The following is a 15,951-nucleotide window of genomic DNA, read 5'->3' as shown; positions in this document are numbered from 1 at the left end:
GTGGCCTCTGGCCGAAAGCTGAAAATGGGTTGTCACTGGGTCTTTCAGCAAGATGACTCTAAACATGTGGCCAAATCTACACAAAAATGGTTCACCAGACACAAAATCAAGCTCCTCCCATGGCCATCTCAGTCCCCAGACCTCAACCCAATTGAAAACCTGTGGGGTGAGCCGAAGAGGAGAGTGCATAGGAGAGGACCCAGGACTCTGGATGATTTAGAGAGATTGTGCAAAGAGGAATGGTAGAAGATCCCTCTCTCTGTATTCTCCCATCTTGTGAAATGTTATAGGAGAATATTAAGTGCTGTCTTGTTGGAAAAAGGGAGTTGTACAAAGTATTAACATCAGGGGCGCCAATAATTGTAGCACACATGATTTCATGTAAAATAATTATTTCTTAATGTGGGATTTTTTTTCCCACTTAATAAATGCACTTGAATTAAAGGTTGGATTTTTCTCTTTTTTTTTTGCATTGTTGTCCTATATTATTTAAAAAAATAATAATTTATTAGAAGCCTAAGAACATGTCTTAATGAGGGGTGCCAATAATTGTGGAGGGCGCTGTAGTTCTTTCTCAAATTCTATAAATACAATTTGGTGTGTTGCTTTATAGATATGACTTGGTATGCATTGTGTGAGTTATTCAGTGGCATTAACAGCTGCTCGGCTCGCTGGTTGAGACTACCATGACTATTTAATAACTCTCATGGTCATCCAGACCAAACATGCTGCTTGTCAGGGATAGTTTGCTTTTCTGCTTTGTCTATTGCACTACTTGTTTGGGTAAAAGCAGTCTGATCATAGTGTTTTCTTCTTGTAAGGTTAATAAATAAAACATAACCTTGAGTGTACTGATCTTTTGATTATATGAATTACATTTGAGAGGTTTATCTGTATTTGTTAAATTTTTCCGCCCTGTCACATTGTGGAGGTTTTGTGTTAATAATAAAAAAAAAAAAAAGTCTGACTTCTCAAATGGCAATCTGAACAATAACTCTTGTTACTCTTCAGTGGTGCAAAATCAGCTGCTAGGTTGTGAGGTTTCTTTTGAGCTTCCTTTTGAGACATTTCCTCTTATACCACAGCGATTCAATTGATTTCCCAGTGATACAATCTGTAATATATTATTAATTAATGTAAATACACAAGTGATCAGAGGAAATCATGCGCTGATTGGTCGAGAAATTTGGATTATTTCTTGATCACCTCAAGTGACTCGGCAAAATAGTGGCTAATCGCTTTGTCAGGACAAGTCTTCGACTTCATCTCCGTTATTATTGATCGATATTCACTTCACCTTCGGTGAATCATTGTTAAATGATGCATCACTTTTTTTTATCCATTTGTAGTTACATTTACTTTTATCGACCATCTTTATGAAGACATCATAACAATATTACATTTTTCTTAACATGTTTTTTTAATCTGTTTATTATTAGCCTTGGATTACGTGCAGCATCCATCACACAAGTTCCTGTGTATGAGCGGTTAATGTAGAAACAATAACCTATTCGAAAGAGCATTTTAATATAAACCTGTCATTTACAGTATATTAAAGCCAGACGTGCCTTCAGAGTTGATGTTACGAGCAAAGCAATCCATACCATCTAATTCAACCATGCTGTGATATAAATAATGTTCAAAAGTGAATCCAGATGTTGCTTTTAATGTTACCACTCCTGTTAATAGGGACTTGTCTAACAGGGTGCATATACAGTGCCTCCAGAACGTATTCACTCTCTTCTGATTTACAACCCCGATTCCAAAAAAGTTGGGACAAAGTACAAATTGTAAATAAAAACAGAATGCAATGATGTGGAAGTTTCAAAATTCCATATTTTATTCAGAATAGAACATAGATGACATATCAAATGTTTAAACTGAGAAAATGTATCATTTAAAGAGAAAAATTAGGTGATTTTAAATTTCATGACAACAGCACATCTCAAAAAAGTTGGGACAAGGCCATGTTTACCACTGTGAGACATCCCCTTTTCTCTTTACAACAGTCTGTAAACGTCTGGGGACTGAGGAGACAAGTTGCTCAAGTTTAGGGATAGGAATGTTAACCCATTCTTGTCTAATGTAGGATTCTAGTTGCTCAACTGTCTTAGGTCTTTTTTGTCGTATCTTCCGTTTTATGATGCGCCAAATGTTTTCTATGGGTGAAAGATCTGGACTGCAGGCTGGCCAGTTCAGTACCCGGACCCTTCTTCTACGCAGCCATGATGCTGTAATTGATGCAGTATGTGGTTTGGCATTGTCATGTTGGAAAATGCAAGGTCTTCCCTGAAAGAGATGTCGTCTGGATGGGAGCATATGTTGCTCTAGAACCTGGATATACCTTTCAGCATTGATGGTGTCTTTCCAGATGTGTAAGCTGCCCATGCCACACGCACTAATGCAACCCCATACCATCAGAGATGCAGGCTTCTGAACTGAGCGCTGATAACAACTTGGGTCGTCCTTCTCCTCCTTAGTCCGAATGACACGGCGTCCCTGATTTCCATAAAGAACTTCAAATTTTGATTCGTCTGACCACAGAACAGTTTTCCACTTTGCCACAGTCCATTTTAAATGAGCCTCGGCCCAGAGAAGACGTCTGCGCTTCTGGATCATGTTTAGATACGGCTTCTTCTTTGAACTATAGAGTTTTAGCTGGCAACGGCGGATGGCACGGTGAATTGTGTTCACAGGTAATGTTCTCTGGAAATATTCCTGAGCCCATTTTGTGATTTCCAATACAGAAGCATGCCTGTATGTGATGCAGTGCTGTCTAAGGGCCCGAAGATCACGGGCACCCAGTATGGTTTTCCGGCCTTGACCCTTACGCACAGAGATTCTTCCAGGTTCTCTGAATCTTTTGATGATATTATGCACTGTAGATGATGATTTGTTCAAACTCTTTGCAATTTTACACTGTCGAACTCCTTTCTGATATTGCTCCACTATTTGTCGGCGCAGAATTAGGGGGATTGGTGATCCTCTTCCCATCTTTACTTCTATAAAAAGATGCTCTTTTTATACCCAGTCATGTTAATGACCTATTGCCAATTGACCTAATGAGTTGCAGTTTGGTCCTCCAGCTGTTCCTTTTTTTGTACCTTTAACTTTTCCAGCCTCTTATTGCCCCTGTCCCAACTTTTTTGAGATGTTGCTGTCATGAAATTTCAAATGAGCCAATATTTGGCATGAAATTTCAAAATGTCTCACTTTCGACATTTGATATGTTGTCTATGTTCTATTGTGAATACAGTATCAGTTTTTGAGATTTGTAAATTATTGCATTCCATTTTTATTTACAATTTGTACTTTGTCCCAACTTTTTTGGAATTGGGGTTGTATTTTTCTAAGATCAAATTGAAGTAAATTAGAATGGGATTTTTTTCCCCCTGATTTTTTCTGCTGCTTTTGAAGTGACACTCTAGAGAAATGAAATTTAATCAAGTATTTAGTTAACCTTAGAATTTTTTTTTAATCTTAATTATATTTAACAGTATAAATCAGGAGTTATTTTTTGAGCAGTCACTAAATATGTTCAACAAGTCACATTTATCTTATTTTTATTCACTTTTTATTATTACTTAATTTTATACCATTTTCCATTTTTATCTTGTTATTTGAGAAAACTGCAGCAAATAGACTTCACACTGAGGGTGTGAATATCAATTCAGCATTGTTTGGATATTAAAAAAAAAAAAAACTTCTGAGGGTATATAAATAATTTATTTCATTTTAATTCTGTAGAGTTGTTTCAAAAAGAGCAGGAAATAAATCCCATTCTAATATACATATATTTGATGTTGCAACAAAGCAAAAAGATAATCACTAGGGGGTGAATACTTCCAGGAGGCACTGTATCTTGTTTATTTGAGTATTCGCTAGAAGTTATTTGATGGCATGTCTGTGGGATCTGTTAATATACGTTTCTACCAGTCAACTGTCTGTATAACCATCCTATAAAGCCATAACTATCGATCTATCTGCGTTTATCTGTCAGTCTCGGAGCAGCTGAAGTCTTCAGGGAGCACAGTGAAGCTTCAGGAAGGGATGCTGTTGGACTGCTTTTGTCCCTGGACTGGGAACCTCATCATGGTGTCATGGACTAAAGGAGTCTATTCAAGTCCGCTTGCCATTTATCACCCCATGTACGGCGTCAATTTCAACGCTGCTTATGACGGTAGAGTTGAGTTCATCAATGCTTCAGCAATGGATGGCAGCATCAGAATAATGAACGTCACTGAAGAAGACGAGGGTCTGTATCACTGCACAATGCAGACGTTTCCTCGAGGGACATGGACCAAAGATACGCTGGTGCAAAAACAAGGTATAATGAATGAGAAACCTGGACATTTGGTTGTATTTTGTTTATCAGTGTTGATTAGATGACTTCTATGAGTTTTCTAAGCGATTACCATTTTTATTACTTAAGAAGAAGCCTTTATTTGTCACATGTACCCTCAAGCACAATGAAATTCCTCCTCTGTATCTAACCCATCTGAAGCAGTGAACACACGCATGAGCACAAACACATACCCAGAGCAGTGGGCAGCTATACTACAGCATCCGGGGAGCAGTTAGGGGTTAGGTGCCTTGCTCAAGGGCACTTCAGCCATGATACAGAGGGAGGGGTAGGTGCTGTTCATTCACTCAACTCCCCTCACATTTTTCATGCTGGTTCCGGGAATTGAACCAATGCTGCTTCTCTAACCTTCAGGCCATGGCTTAACCATAATAACACTGCCTTCACAGGCAATGGTGGCTCAACAGTTACAGCTCAGGTTACAAATCTAAAGGTCTGAGGTTCTAGCCCCAGTACTGTGATGCTGCCACTGTTGTGCCCTTGAGCAAGGCCTTTAACCCTCTCTGCTCCAGGGACACTGTATCATGGCTGATCCTGTGCTCTGAGCCCAACTTCCTAACAAGCGAAGAAAATAATTTCAGTGTGCTGTAATATGTGGAAGCCATGGCCTAATGGTTAGAGAAGCAGCTTTGGGACCAAAAGGTCACCGGTTTGATTCCCTGGACCAGCAGGAATGGCTGAAGTTCCTTTGAGAAAGGCACCTAATGCCCATCTGCTCCCCAGGCCGTTCTGGGTATGTTGTACGTTGCTGATAAGAGTGTCTGCTTAATACAGGGATGAGAGTTTTGGGCGGATTTCCGCTTTTTTTGAGTAAAAAATGACCTTTTTACATTATGCCAAATCCGTTGAGAATTTTTTTTTTTAAATTAATTTCGGGGGATTGGGGTATGTTCCTTCATGCTGTTCAAACTTTATTAACTCCAACGATGTTTACACGTTATTTGTAAGTCGCCATCTTTAGTCTCGTTTAATCTCGTTGAATGTGATTGTAAAATTTGTGTTATCTACATTGTTATTGGTCAAAACATGGATGTCGAGACCATAATAGCCACTCAAAACAGTTTTTACAAAGACACCCACATCCACTTTCTTTTATCAAAACTTACACATGTTCGTGAGCTGCATATCAAAAATACTTTCCTCTAATTGGCGGTTTTTCTCAAGATGCCGAATACTAGTGACAAGTGAGATGAAGCGAAGGTACATGAAATTGATGCTGGTATAAAAAAGAAGTTTAGCAAAGCAAGAGAGGAGTGTGAGAGAGAGCAGAAGAGAGCCAGGTTAGAGCATGTAAAAACACAGGAGGAGCTGGCTAATGAAGGAAAAAGGAAAAAAAGAGAGGACTGATGAGCTTTTGGCTTTGGCCAAGAAGCTGAAGTCTAAATGATCAAATGAAAATTTGTTTCAAAAATAACTGGGAACTGTAAATAACTTTTAACTGTAAAAAGTGTAAATAGACATTTTCCTTTTGAAGAAAACATACAAGTGATGTGGACAATAAGATAAAGACAGTCCCCATAAAATATGCATTTGTTTGATTCAGTACATTGAATATATGATAATTTGAATTATAGCTGACAGTGTTGATAACTATATAACTTTAAAGTTTAAATAGACATTGTGAAGAAATCATAAAGTAATGTGGACATTAGGAAAAGGTCAGTTTCCATAAGATATGAATGTTTTTATTTAATTCAATATATTGAATATATGAAAATTTGAATTATTAATGGAACTGTAAATAACTATGGATTTTAATGGACATTTTTTTAGAAAAACAAGTGATGTTGACAAGGAGTAATAACCAGTCCCCATAAAATGTAGATATTATTTTGAATTAATGCAATACACATATTGATTTTGATACATATTGTTCTATATAATAGTGTTTTTATTTCAATAAGTATTAAAATAGGCATCAGGTGTTTTAATTAACTACAGCTCAGATTGCAGGAAATGGAGTGTGTAAGGTCTCATTTTGGAAAAAAAAAATTCCCAGGGGGTCCCCCCGGACCCCCTTATTACAGATTTTCTGCTTTTTTCATCAGCACCCACTCTCATCCCTGTCAATACCATTAATGTAATATATGACAAATTCTTCTTAATAGCTTGTTTTTGCCCGCAATATCTGTAACAAAATTCATCATGATAACCAGGATATCTGTTTTTAAAGATTGAGCATGGCTAATATGATACTGTTTGGGGTATTTGAGCAAAATTGAGCGGGGGAAATGTTGTTCTATAAGGTAATGAACACAACAATGTGGAGAAAACTTTTAAGGAGATGATAACCTTTCAAGAAAGAGAACATTTAACTTCACTTTTAAGGGGAGAAAATGGTTGAAGGATATACTTTTAAAATAATAGGTTCAAACCCTAATTCTTTTCAACATTTCTCTGGCTTGTTCCTCCCTTAAAGGCTCTATGTAGAAGCCTTCAATAGAGTGTTTCCCTTAAAAAAAAAAAAAAAGGGTTACCATCCAAAGAACCCTTTTCATGGAGTGTGAGGAATAAATGTTGTGTATTAAAGTGAGCTGTAAGAGGAGCTCTGAAAGGGAAAAAAAAAATGGCCCGAGGCTGCTTATAAATGAGATCACACGATAAATCTGGACTTTTTTTTTTTTTTTTTACACTTATTGGCTTAAGGACAACTTTAAACTTCATTTTCAAGTTGTATCTTGGGCATTCTGTTAGTTTTTATCAAATAATGGCATTGAAAAGTTAATTTTTAATGATAATATTACTAGTGCAAGCCAAGGGCAATGACCTCAGTCCACTTTAAACAAGGTTCTCGTCACAAAATAATTGACCTCTGATACAAAATGTAATACTGTCCTCATTAATGTTGGGACCTGAAACAGTACATTCACTACCCTTGAAAAGTTTGGGGTCACCCAGACAGTTTTGTGTTTTCCATGAAAAGTCACACTTTTATTTACCACCATAAGTTGTAAAATGAATAGAAAATATAGTCGAGACATTTTTCTGGCCATTTTGAGCATTTAATCGACCCCACAAATGTGATGCTCCAGAAACTCAATCTGCTCAAAGGAAGGTCAGTTTTATAGCTTCTCTAAAGAGCTCAACTGTTTTCAGCTGTGCTAACATGATTGTACAAGGGTTTTCTAATCATCCATTAGCCTTCTGAGGCAATGAGCAAACACATTGTACCATTAGAACACTGGAGTGAGAGTTGCTGGAAATGGGCCTCTATACACCTATGGAGATATTGCACCAAAAACCAGACATTTGCAGCTAGAATAGTCATTTACCACATTAGCAATGTATAGAGTGGATTTCTGATTAGTTTAAAGTGATCTTCATTGAAAAGAACAGTGCTTTTCTTTCAAAAATAAGGACATTTCAAAGTGACCCAAAACTTTTGAACGGTAGTGTAGGTTTTGTAATGCACTGTAATGGTTGATGGTTATCATTCTGTGAATGATTATATTGTTCTAATCCTCTATACAAGTGTGGATATTACAAACTCTGGAGTATTGGGGGGAAAATTCCTTGAGATGCTTATCTAATCATATGATTTCCTTCCTGGTTCTTCCCTGTAGTCACCACCACTGTCTTGTCCCCCAATCCCAACACCAACCTTATCGTCTCTGAAAGCAAAGACGCGACCATCAGCTGCAGTCATGATGGAGTCGTGTACGAGGTCAGTATGGAGAGGATGGAGGGAGCAGACGGAGGGAGCAGTCTGTTAGCAGTGTGTAGGCAGAATGCCGATGGCGTGGAGCTCAGCAAGTATCTGCACAGAGGAAATGTGAACTGCAGCGATGAGATGGAAATGAAGCTGCATTTAAACAACGTGAGCCAAGATGATGACGGGATTTATCGCTGTAACTTCAGCACAGACGCTGGGTTTTCTAGCAGCCTTATCCTTCTCACAATGTTCTCCAGTCCCAAAGGTTTACAACTGCACAACACTGTTACATTACCCCAACACAAATGTACAAGTCAAAGTCAAAACTATATTATCATCACCTTTGAACTTTGGGCCACACTAATGACCAGTGTGTAAGGAAGAATGTGATTTGGCTTCAAAATGGCTGCTGTGACTGTTTTTAGCCACATGACATCTTTTGTTCATTTCTTTTTTTAATAGTTAAATATAGCCATGTTTCCATTAGCCTGCTTGATATGCGATTTGAAATTGCGACCTAAAAAACGAGTAACGGAAACATGTAAATAAAATTTAAAAAAAAAACCTCACATATCGTAAAAAAAAACTTTTACACTCACGTGAGGTGTTTTTTCAAACAATTTGATAAAGCAATATTTCGTAAAATTGAAATGGAAATGCATTTTTCACGTTTAAGTCACATGACGTGACAAAGAGCAAGTGGAAACGTGACCTTTCTGAAAAAGTGAGCGCTCTATAAGACCCATCACAAGCTAGTCTCAATTGTGTTTATTTATTTATTTATTTATTTAATCGCGTTTAGTTTGTGCAAAACTGCAGTGGAAACCCTGCTACTGTGTCTTACAATCTTTGCATCAGCAAATCTGTTGGAGATATCGAACAGCAACAAAGCATTTTAATGCACTCTGCACAATGCTAAACCCCTATACATTACTCTCCGTAATTAGCTACATTAGTCTTGTAGCTATAGTGCAGGATTAAAGAGCCCATCAAAACCAACAAAAAAAGCCATTTTATTTGGACAACCTTGCAATAATTTTTAGTGCGTTCTTGTCAGGTGTAATCGGAGTTGAGGCGTATACAGGTTGTGAGGATTTAATGCCAAAATTGTACACTCCAGCATTCAGACCTCATAAGAGTTATGAATTTGGGTTTGCATTTGAGTGAAGCAGAAGATTCTGACCTCGAACCTAAGTCTGCAGGTTGTCTAAAAATTCAGGAACCAATGAGAATACTATATGTCATGCTGAAATTTATGCTTGAGGCTGTAAATACACCGAACAGTACTAATTTTGAGCAAGAACTAAGCGAAAAGAGAAGTCTTCTTTTTTCCCCCTGCAGTAAAACCTAATATGAGCTAATCAGCATGCAAATCTGGAATGATTGAAGGTTAGGGAAGTGTTTTAACCTTTGTCATATTGACGAATACCCTGGAAGCTCTGTCCCTGTCCTCCCATGTTCCATTTCTCATGAGCTATTGCTTTTCCCTGCTTGAAAGATCTGCTAACTCTGCGCAATCACTTTCTGTGAGGATAAATGGAGACTGTTTTCAGTTCATTAATGTGAAATAAAATCTGTCAGTGCTTGTATATGACTTAGCTAACACTAGCAGGGTTTCCATTGCAGTTTTACGCAAAATAGAAGCAACATTTAAAAAAAAAAATACAATTGCGAATGGTCTGTGTTTCCATTGAGTGATGTTATGTGATTAAAGCATCAATCACATGGTTTTCTCCTCTCATGATAGCTCTTACAGGACACTTTTTTTTTCTGAAAAGTCACATTTCCATTTGTTGTTCTTGTCATGTCTTGTGACTTAAATGTAAAAAACGTGTTTCCATTTCAATTTTGCAAAATATTGCTTTATCAAATCGTCTGAAAAACACCTCATGCGAATGTACAAATGTTTTTATATTTGAGAGCTTTGTCCAAAATTCCCATTTTCACTTTTTTAGTTCACAATTTCAAATCAAGCAGATTAATAGAAACATGACTACTAACATTAGCTATATTAAGTATATAGTTAGTTATTTTTGTGAATTATATTTATTTAGGATGTCACTGAAATACTTCAACTGGATTAAACAGGCCTACACCAGAGCGTAAAATCTAACATGTTACAAATCATTTAAATTTTTTAATGATTGATTAGAAAGTGAAATATAAAAATACTGCTTTTGCTCCTGCCGCAGTCAGTGTTGTGATAGGAACTGGAGTGTGTCTGTGTAGTAGAGCAGACAAGTGTAAAAATATTTCAAATGGTGATACAAGTATGAAAGTTGGCATGAATACTCTCTATAGATAACTCTTCAAATATGCCCAATTGGCTATTTGAAAATCCAAGATGGCAGCCTTTTTTCAAGATGGTCCGAGATAATCCAAGAAAATACCGACTTCTGCCTATAAAACCGAGACCATTGGCTTGATTTTGCTCAAACTTGCTCACAAAATTTCTTATATGATTATCCATAAAATTTCTGTTCAAGGTCAAAAGTCATGTATTGTGACCTTGTTTAGTTCTGAGTTGACTGATTACTGACTCCTCCTTGATTATTGACCCAATTTTGATCAGATTTGCTCACAATGTTCCCCAGGTAGATGTGCACAAAAATCATGCTCAAAGTCAAAGGTTCCATGTTAGTCACAATTTTGAACCACCTTGTCACTTGCCACAAGTAGTGTCCAGGATACAGGAGAATTAGCAATGTCTTCAAATTTCAGTAGTCACTACAGTACAAGTTGACACAAATGTCTTTATCCTGTTAAGTTTTGTTACTGGCACCCACGTCCACAGAGTGCTGTGCAGGTAAGTCCTGATCTGAAGCATTTACATCTCCTTGTGCAGTCTTTCTTGCATGAACATTTTGTCAACTCCTGGCAACTTGCTGCAATTTGTCTGGCCTTGTTAACATTGGTGGCAGCACTAGACCTGTCGTACCTGAGAGCAACAAACCTTTCAAGGACTTGGATGTCTTCATTGTCCATTGTCACTGGGTACTGACTCAGTTTGACAAAGGTCCTGCCAACTTCACCAAACACATTCCATGTCTGCCATGCCCATTTTTTGCCCTTTCCACGAAAGGCGGAAATGACATCACATCCAATGAAGGCATGAAAGAACAGCAATGCACTTGATTTCTCAGGTCCCATGGCATTGACACTACATCATGGACAGGAATCCATCTGGCATTGGCTCCTTGGCCATAAGCAACCCACAGTTTCAAAAGACCAAGTTCCTCCAGGGAAGAGAAGACAGATACAGTTATGACAGCCACATCTGTGTCATTGGCCTTGATGATCACTGTTTTGTACCATTCCAGAACAGCATCTTTGGTTATGTACAAAGAGTCTTGTGTCTGCCTCTTCATGTCAACATGGGGATACTCCTGAAAGGTCCTTTGCCTTGTTACAAACACAGCATCCTCACCCTTTGTCACAATGATACTGCTAGCATTGTCCATGTTTTTAATTCTGTCTGCAAGGAACAGGAACAACTCTGTCTTGTTCATGTCATATCTCAAGAAGCTTTTCCAGTTGTTTGGAGTTCTACTTGCTCCTTTAACCTTTCTCCTGACACCTTTCCCTTGCTTGGACCTTGTCTCTGAACAAAGACTGTCCTTCTGGTCAAGGTCAAACACAAGATTGACCCTCCTATAGATGGCACAGTAAGACTCAATCTTAGTATAGACCTCTTCTCTGGCATAGTCATCAAATGTCTTTGAAGTACACGGAGGCAGGGTGTTCATCAATGCTTAGCCATCAGTGACCATTACCGTACTTCTGCCATTGGTTCTGAGTCTGATGGAGGGACCTCTGCTTCAAGTACGGTATGTTGATCAGCTGAGACTTCTGACAGGTATGCAGCCTACCACTGTCACTCAGAGATGCAGGAGTGGCCTGATTTTCATGTTGGAAGAATTCTTCCAGGTCACATTGTCTGTCTACTTTGACATGAAATAAAAAGCCTTGAAAAGAGCTGACAGTCCTCCTTCAGTGATGACACCTTCTCCTTTGAACTGTTGGGCAATGGACAAGGCTTGAAGAATGCAGTGTGATTCTTCTTCATGGGTTGATAGAATGACTTCTCCTGCCTTTGAAGATCTTCCATGCATGATTTGAACTGGGCCTTGCCTTTTGTGTGATTGGTACTGACCATTGCTGCAGTGGCTGGGTCAGCAATGCCCTTTGTGTCTAGCATCAGCAGATCAGATGAATCTTCTTGGAATGGGTTCCCCATTTCTCTCATCACAGAAAACAGCTTCTTCACTTCTCACGGCAACAACATCCCCAGCGTGCCCTGGTAGTGTGCTGACACCCACTCTCTTCTAGTATTAGTAGAAGATGAAAATGAATCACCAACACCAGTAACACATCAAAACACATCAAACTATATACTGGAAGCTATTAAACAGTCATATGTTTTAAAACATTGCAGAATTATCTTAATTGGCATCAGTGTGCATAAAGCATGTATAATCTACCAAAATAGGTAAAAGGATAAACCATTTAATCTCCAACCAGAGGTATTACATGCACAAGTACGTTTCTCTGGAATATTTTGGTGGCCATCTTGAAAAAATGGCCACCGTCTAGGATTTTCCAATGGCCAATTGGGTAAATTTGAAGAGCCACCTATATAGAATATTTGTGCCAGTTTTCATGCTTGTATCATTTGAAATATTTTGGCAATATTTGCAATTATCTGCTCTGCTTGTGTATATGCAAGGTTTTCCAGTGAAGTTCTGGAGGTGGTGCTTTGTCAACATGTTAGCTGGGTTCGACATTTGACATTTAGAGACCTAATTTAAAGGGGGAAAAAAGGAAGAAAACAGGCTAATCATATCTAATGCACCTTTAAACTTGAGCCACAAACTCTGAATACGGCAGTTAGTGTTATATGAGAGGTGAGAGGCAACTTTCAGATCCTTATTTTCGAAATCACTGTGGCTCAATTACACTGCAAAAAATTGAAAACTTAATTTGAGGAGAAAATTACTTAATACTAATTAAATTATCTTGCTGCATGGACAGATATTTTTACTTGGTAAGACATCTTAGAATAAATTGGTTGCAATCTAGAACTAGATTTAATAATCTCAGAATTGGTGTCTTGTATTCTTCTAATAGGAAATGCTAGATCGTTTCAACTATTTTCAAGATATTTTCACTTGCTGAGACAGTGCAGTCCCTCCATCCAACACGTCTGATTGCTTTTATTTCAGGACTCGGTGATGCTCGGGACAGGTGGTATATTTACATAGGAGGAGTAGCAGCAGGTGCATCCGTCCTGATGACCATAGTGTTTTTCTACATGTGGAGGAGCAGGTACATTATTGCATGCGCGATATACAGCAAGTCATATATATATATATATATATATATATATATATATATATATATATATATATAATCACCCACTTTATTCAGAAAATCTGTACAGCTGTTTTCATGCATGAAATCATCCAAACAGCCAATCACATGGCAGCAGCACAATGCATGAATTTATGAAAAGATACAATTGCAGTCAGAAGTTTACATACATTCATTATGGACAGGTCATGGCAGTATTGGTCTTTCGATGATTTCTTTCAACCGTTCTTTTTCTGTGGCAGAATGATTGTACAACATACATGTTTAATAGAAAAAAAAACAAGAATTGGAGGGGGGAGTTTAATTTATTTTGGGTTTTTGGAATCAATTCAAGGTCAAAAATATACATACACACACTTGGATTATTACTTCAGTGATGCTGAAAGTTCCAAAATGCCTTACCTTGCCAAGGCCAAGGCCTCTTAACTTCCTGTTAGTGATCATGATTGACTATAGCTGGCAGCTTCTCTGTGCCAACATATAAAAGATTTGTTTGACAAGTACACATTATTGGGAGGTGTAACCACCTTGCCAAGGTCTGGAAGAAGACCCAAACTGTCACCCTCAGCCAAGAGGAAATTGGTTTGAATGGTCAGGGCCTACCAAGGCACAGGCAGCTGGAAGCTTCTAGAACACCAGTGTCATTGTCGACAGTCAAGCGGGTTTTACATCACCATGGACTGAGAGGCTGACATCCAAGAAAGAAGCCCCTGTTCCAAATTCAACACCTTCAAGAAAAAGCCTTCTGGAGGAACATTTTTGGTTAGATAAGACAAAGATTGAGTTATTTGACCACAAACATCAGAAGTAAAGGGGAAGTATTCGACCCCAAATACACACTGTACTGTACAGACTGGTTTAAGCTAACAGGAAGTCTACAGTAACTCAGATAAGGGTCTGTCTCAGAAACTGGGTACTGTGGGGGTCCCCCACTAAATATACTCACGGTCAATAAACTATACGGTTTTGAATGGTGATGTTGGTTTTAATTTGAAATAAAATGACAGAAATAATACAGATAAAACTAAATCTTTGATGTGAATATTCAGAATTTGGCAAAAATTCTGCAAATTTGTGGAAAAATGGCGGCTTGATCTGGGACATGATAAATGGTTGACTACATCGCATTCCCTTAAAAAGGTTGTAGTCCACTGAAAAGTCTACACTTATCACTAACTGTATTTTAAGTTGTAACTTTATCCACCTAAGGATTGGTGCGCTCACAGAATAATCATAACCGTAATAAAACATTATTCATTAATATTATTCATATTTAAGTGAATAATCAATTCAGTCATCATAACTTGGCATTTTTAACCCAAGCAATCAAAAAGAGGAAATTTATTCAATATTTTCACTCATCTGTGAAGGAGGGGCTTTAATTCTTCATGATGTAGTTATTTTATATGGAAATCAATTTTACAAAAGCATTTGAATTGTAATTTAAAAAAAAATGTTCCACAGTGGAGGCCAGATAAAGCAAGATGCTATCTTTATTCTGATGAAACGTGACAAAAGAAACATTGAGTGTTGGGTAAATGCAAAAAAATTAGTAAAATTAGAAAATTTATTTTTTGACCATAAATGTCCCAAATGAGAGAGCAGTTTCTGAGACGGACCCATAACCACTCTTTACAACCCTGGTTGTAAAGAAAAGTATTTCAGAATGCACAAGATGTCTGCTGTACTAGCAGAAGACCACAGCAGGTTCCAGATTGTAAAAAGACCAGGCAGTGTTTTTCTCTTGACATGTGTCTGCGTGATTTTAAGCTCCACACATCATGCTGCCACACAATTGGCTGATTGGATAATTGCATGGGTGTGTATTATTTTAGTCGTACTACCACTTCATTACTCTCATCAAAATACTATCCGGTGTTTTACTGATGTGAATGCTAATGGTAACTGTTAGAGTCTGTCATTATACCAACTTATGAGTTTGTTTTGTTGTTGTAAATTTATTATTGATAATGTGTGAATTTGCGTCCAGGAAAACACTGAAATTAATATTTGTGGTAAAATGATTTCATGATACATGCTTAAACTAGGAGCTGGAATTTGAATCACGTCTTCCTTCAGTGAGTTTATTCTCACACACGTCATGTAGTTAGGCTCCTGTAGACCTGGAGTTCTTCCGTTTTCAGACGTCAACCCACACACTGACACTGCATAAGCATTATCATTAAATTCGCTTTAAAAATTTTCAGTCTTTTGTTCTCCTTGACTGAAGCTGAGGTTCTTTCACGATCCCATGATTCTTCAGTTTAAATAATGAAGTGCACTTTATTATGTCTGATTTAATATTCTCTCACTCAATCTGCAGGAGGAAGGTGAGGAGAATGGAGTACAGAACTCAGTTACATACCACCAAAAGACAGGTAGATCTTTCTGCTTCACTGAGCATAATAGAGAAACACATTTCACTTAATTAACACCATGTCACTGAATAACAGACTCTTTTTTTTTTTTTAAATAAACACTTCATCGGTAGCAACATACTGAATAATAAAAGGACATATACATCTGTATGCTGTAATAATAGGTTATGCATCACAATATTTAACTA

The 15,951-nt window shown here is 37.7% G+C and overlaps 1 protein-coding gene across 2 annotated transcripts in view; it reads left to right on the top strand.

Moving 5' to 3' along the window:
* The window catches only part of cd226 (CD226 molecule), a 28,899-nt gene that overhangs the window by 5,282 nt on the left and 7,666 nt on the right, over positions 1–15,951 (top strand). For both annotated transcript variants that reach the window (XR_009650693.1, XM_060899989.1), the window contains exons 3-6: positions 4,001–4,327; positions 7,927–8,280; positions 13,238–13,340; positions 15,709–15,763. Coding sequence is in view for 1 of the 2 variants with exons in the window: in XM_060899989.1 (XP_060755972.1) it covers positions 4,001–4,327; positions 7,927–8,280; positions 13,238–13,340; positions 15,709–15,763 (839 nt within the window). In the remaining variant the exon portion in view is untranslated. The remainder of the gene's footprint in view (positions 1–4,000; positions 4,328–7,926; positions 8,281–13,237; positions 13,341–15,708; positions 15,764–15,951) is intronic.

Source organism: Neoarius graeffei, chromosome 19 (assembly GCF_027579695.1).
Source record: "Neoarius graeffei isolate fNeoGra1 chromosome 19, fNeoGra1.pri, whole genome shotgun sequence".
NCBI classification, from domain to species: Eukaryota; Metazoa; Chordata; class Actinopteri; order Siluriformes; family Ariidae; genus Neoarius; species Neoarius graeffei.
Note: the sequence above shows the minus strand (reverse complement) of the source record. Positions and strands in the feature narration are given on the sequence as shown.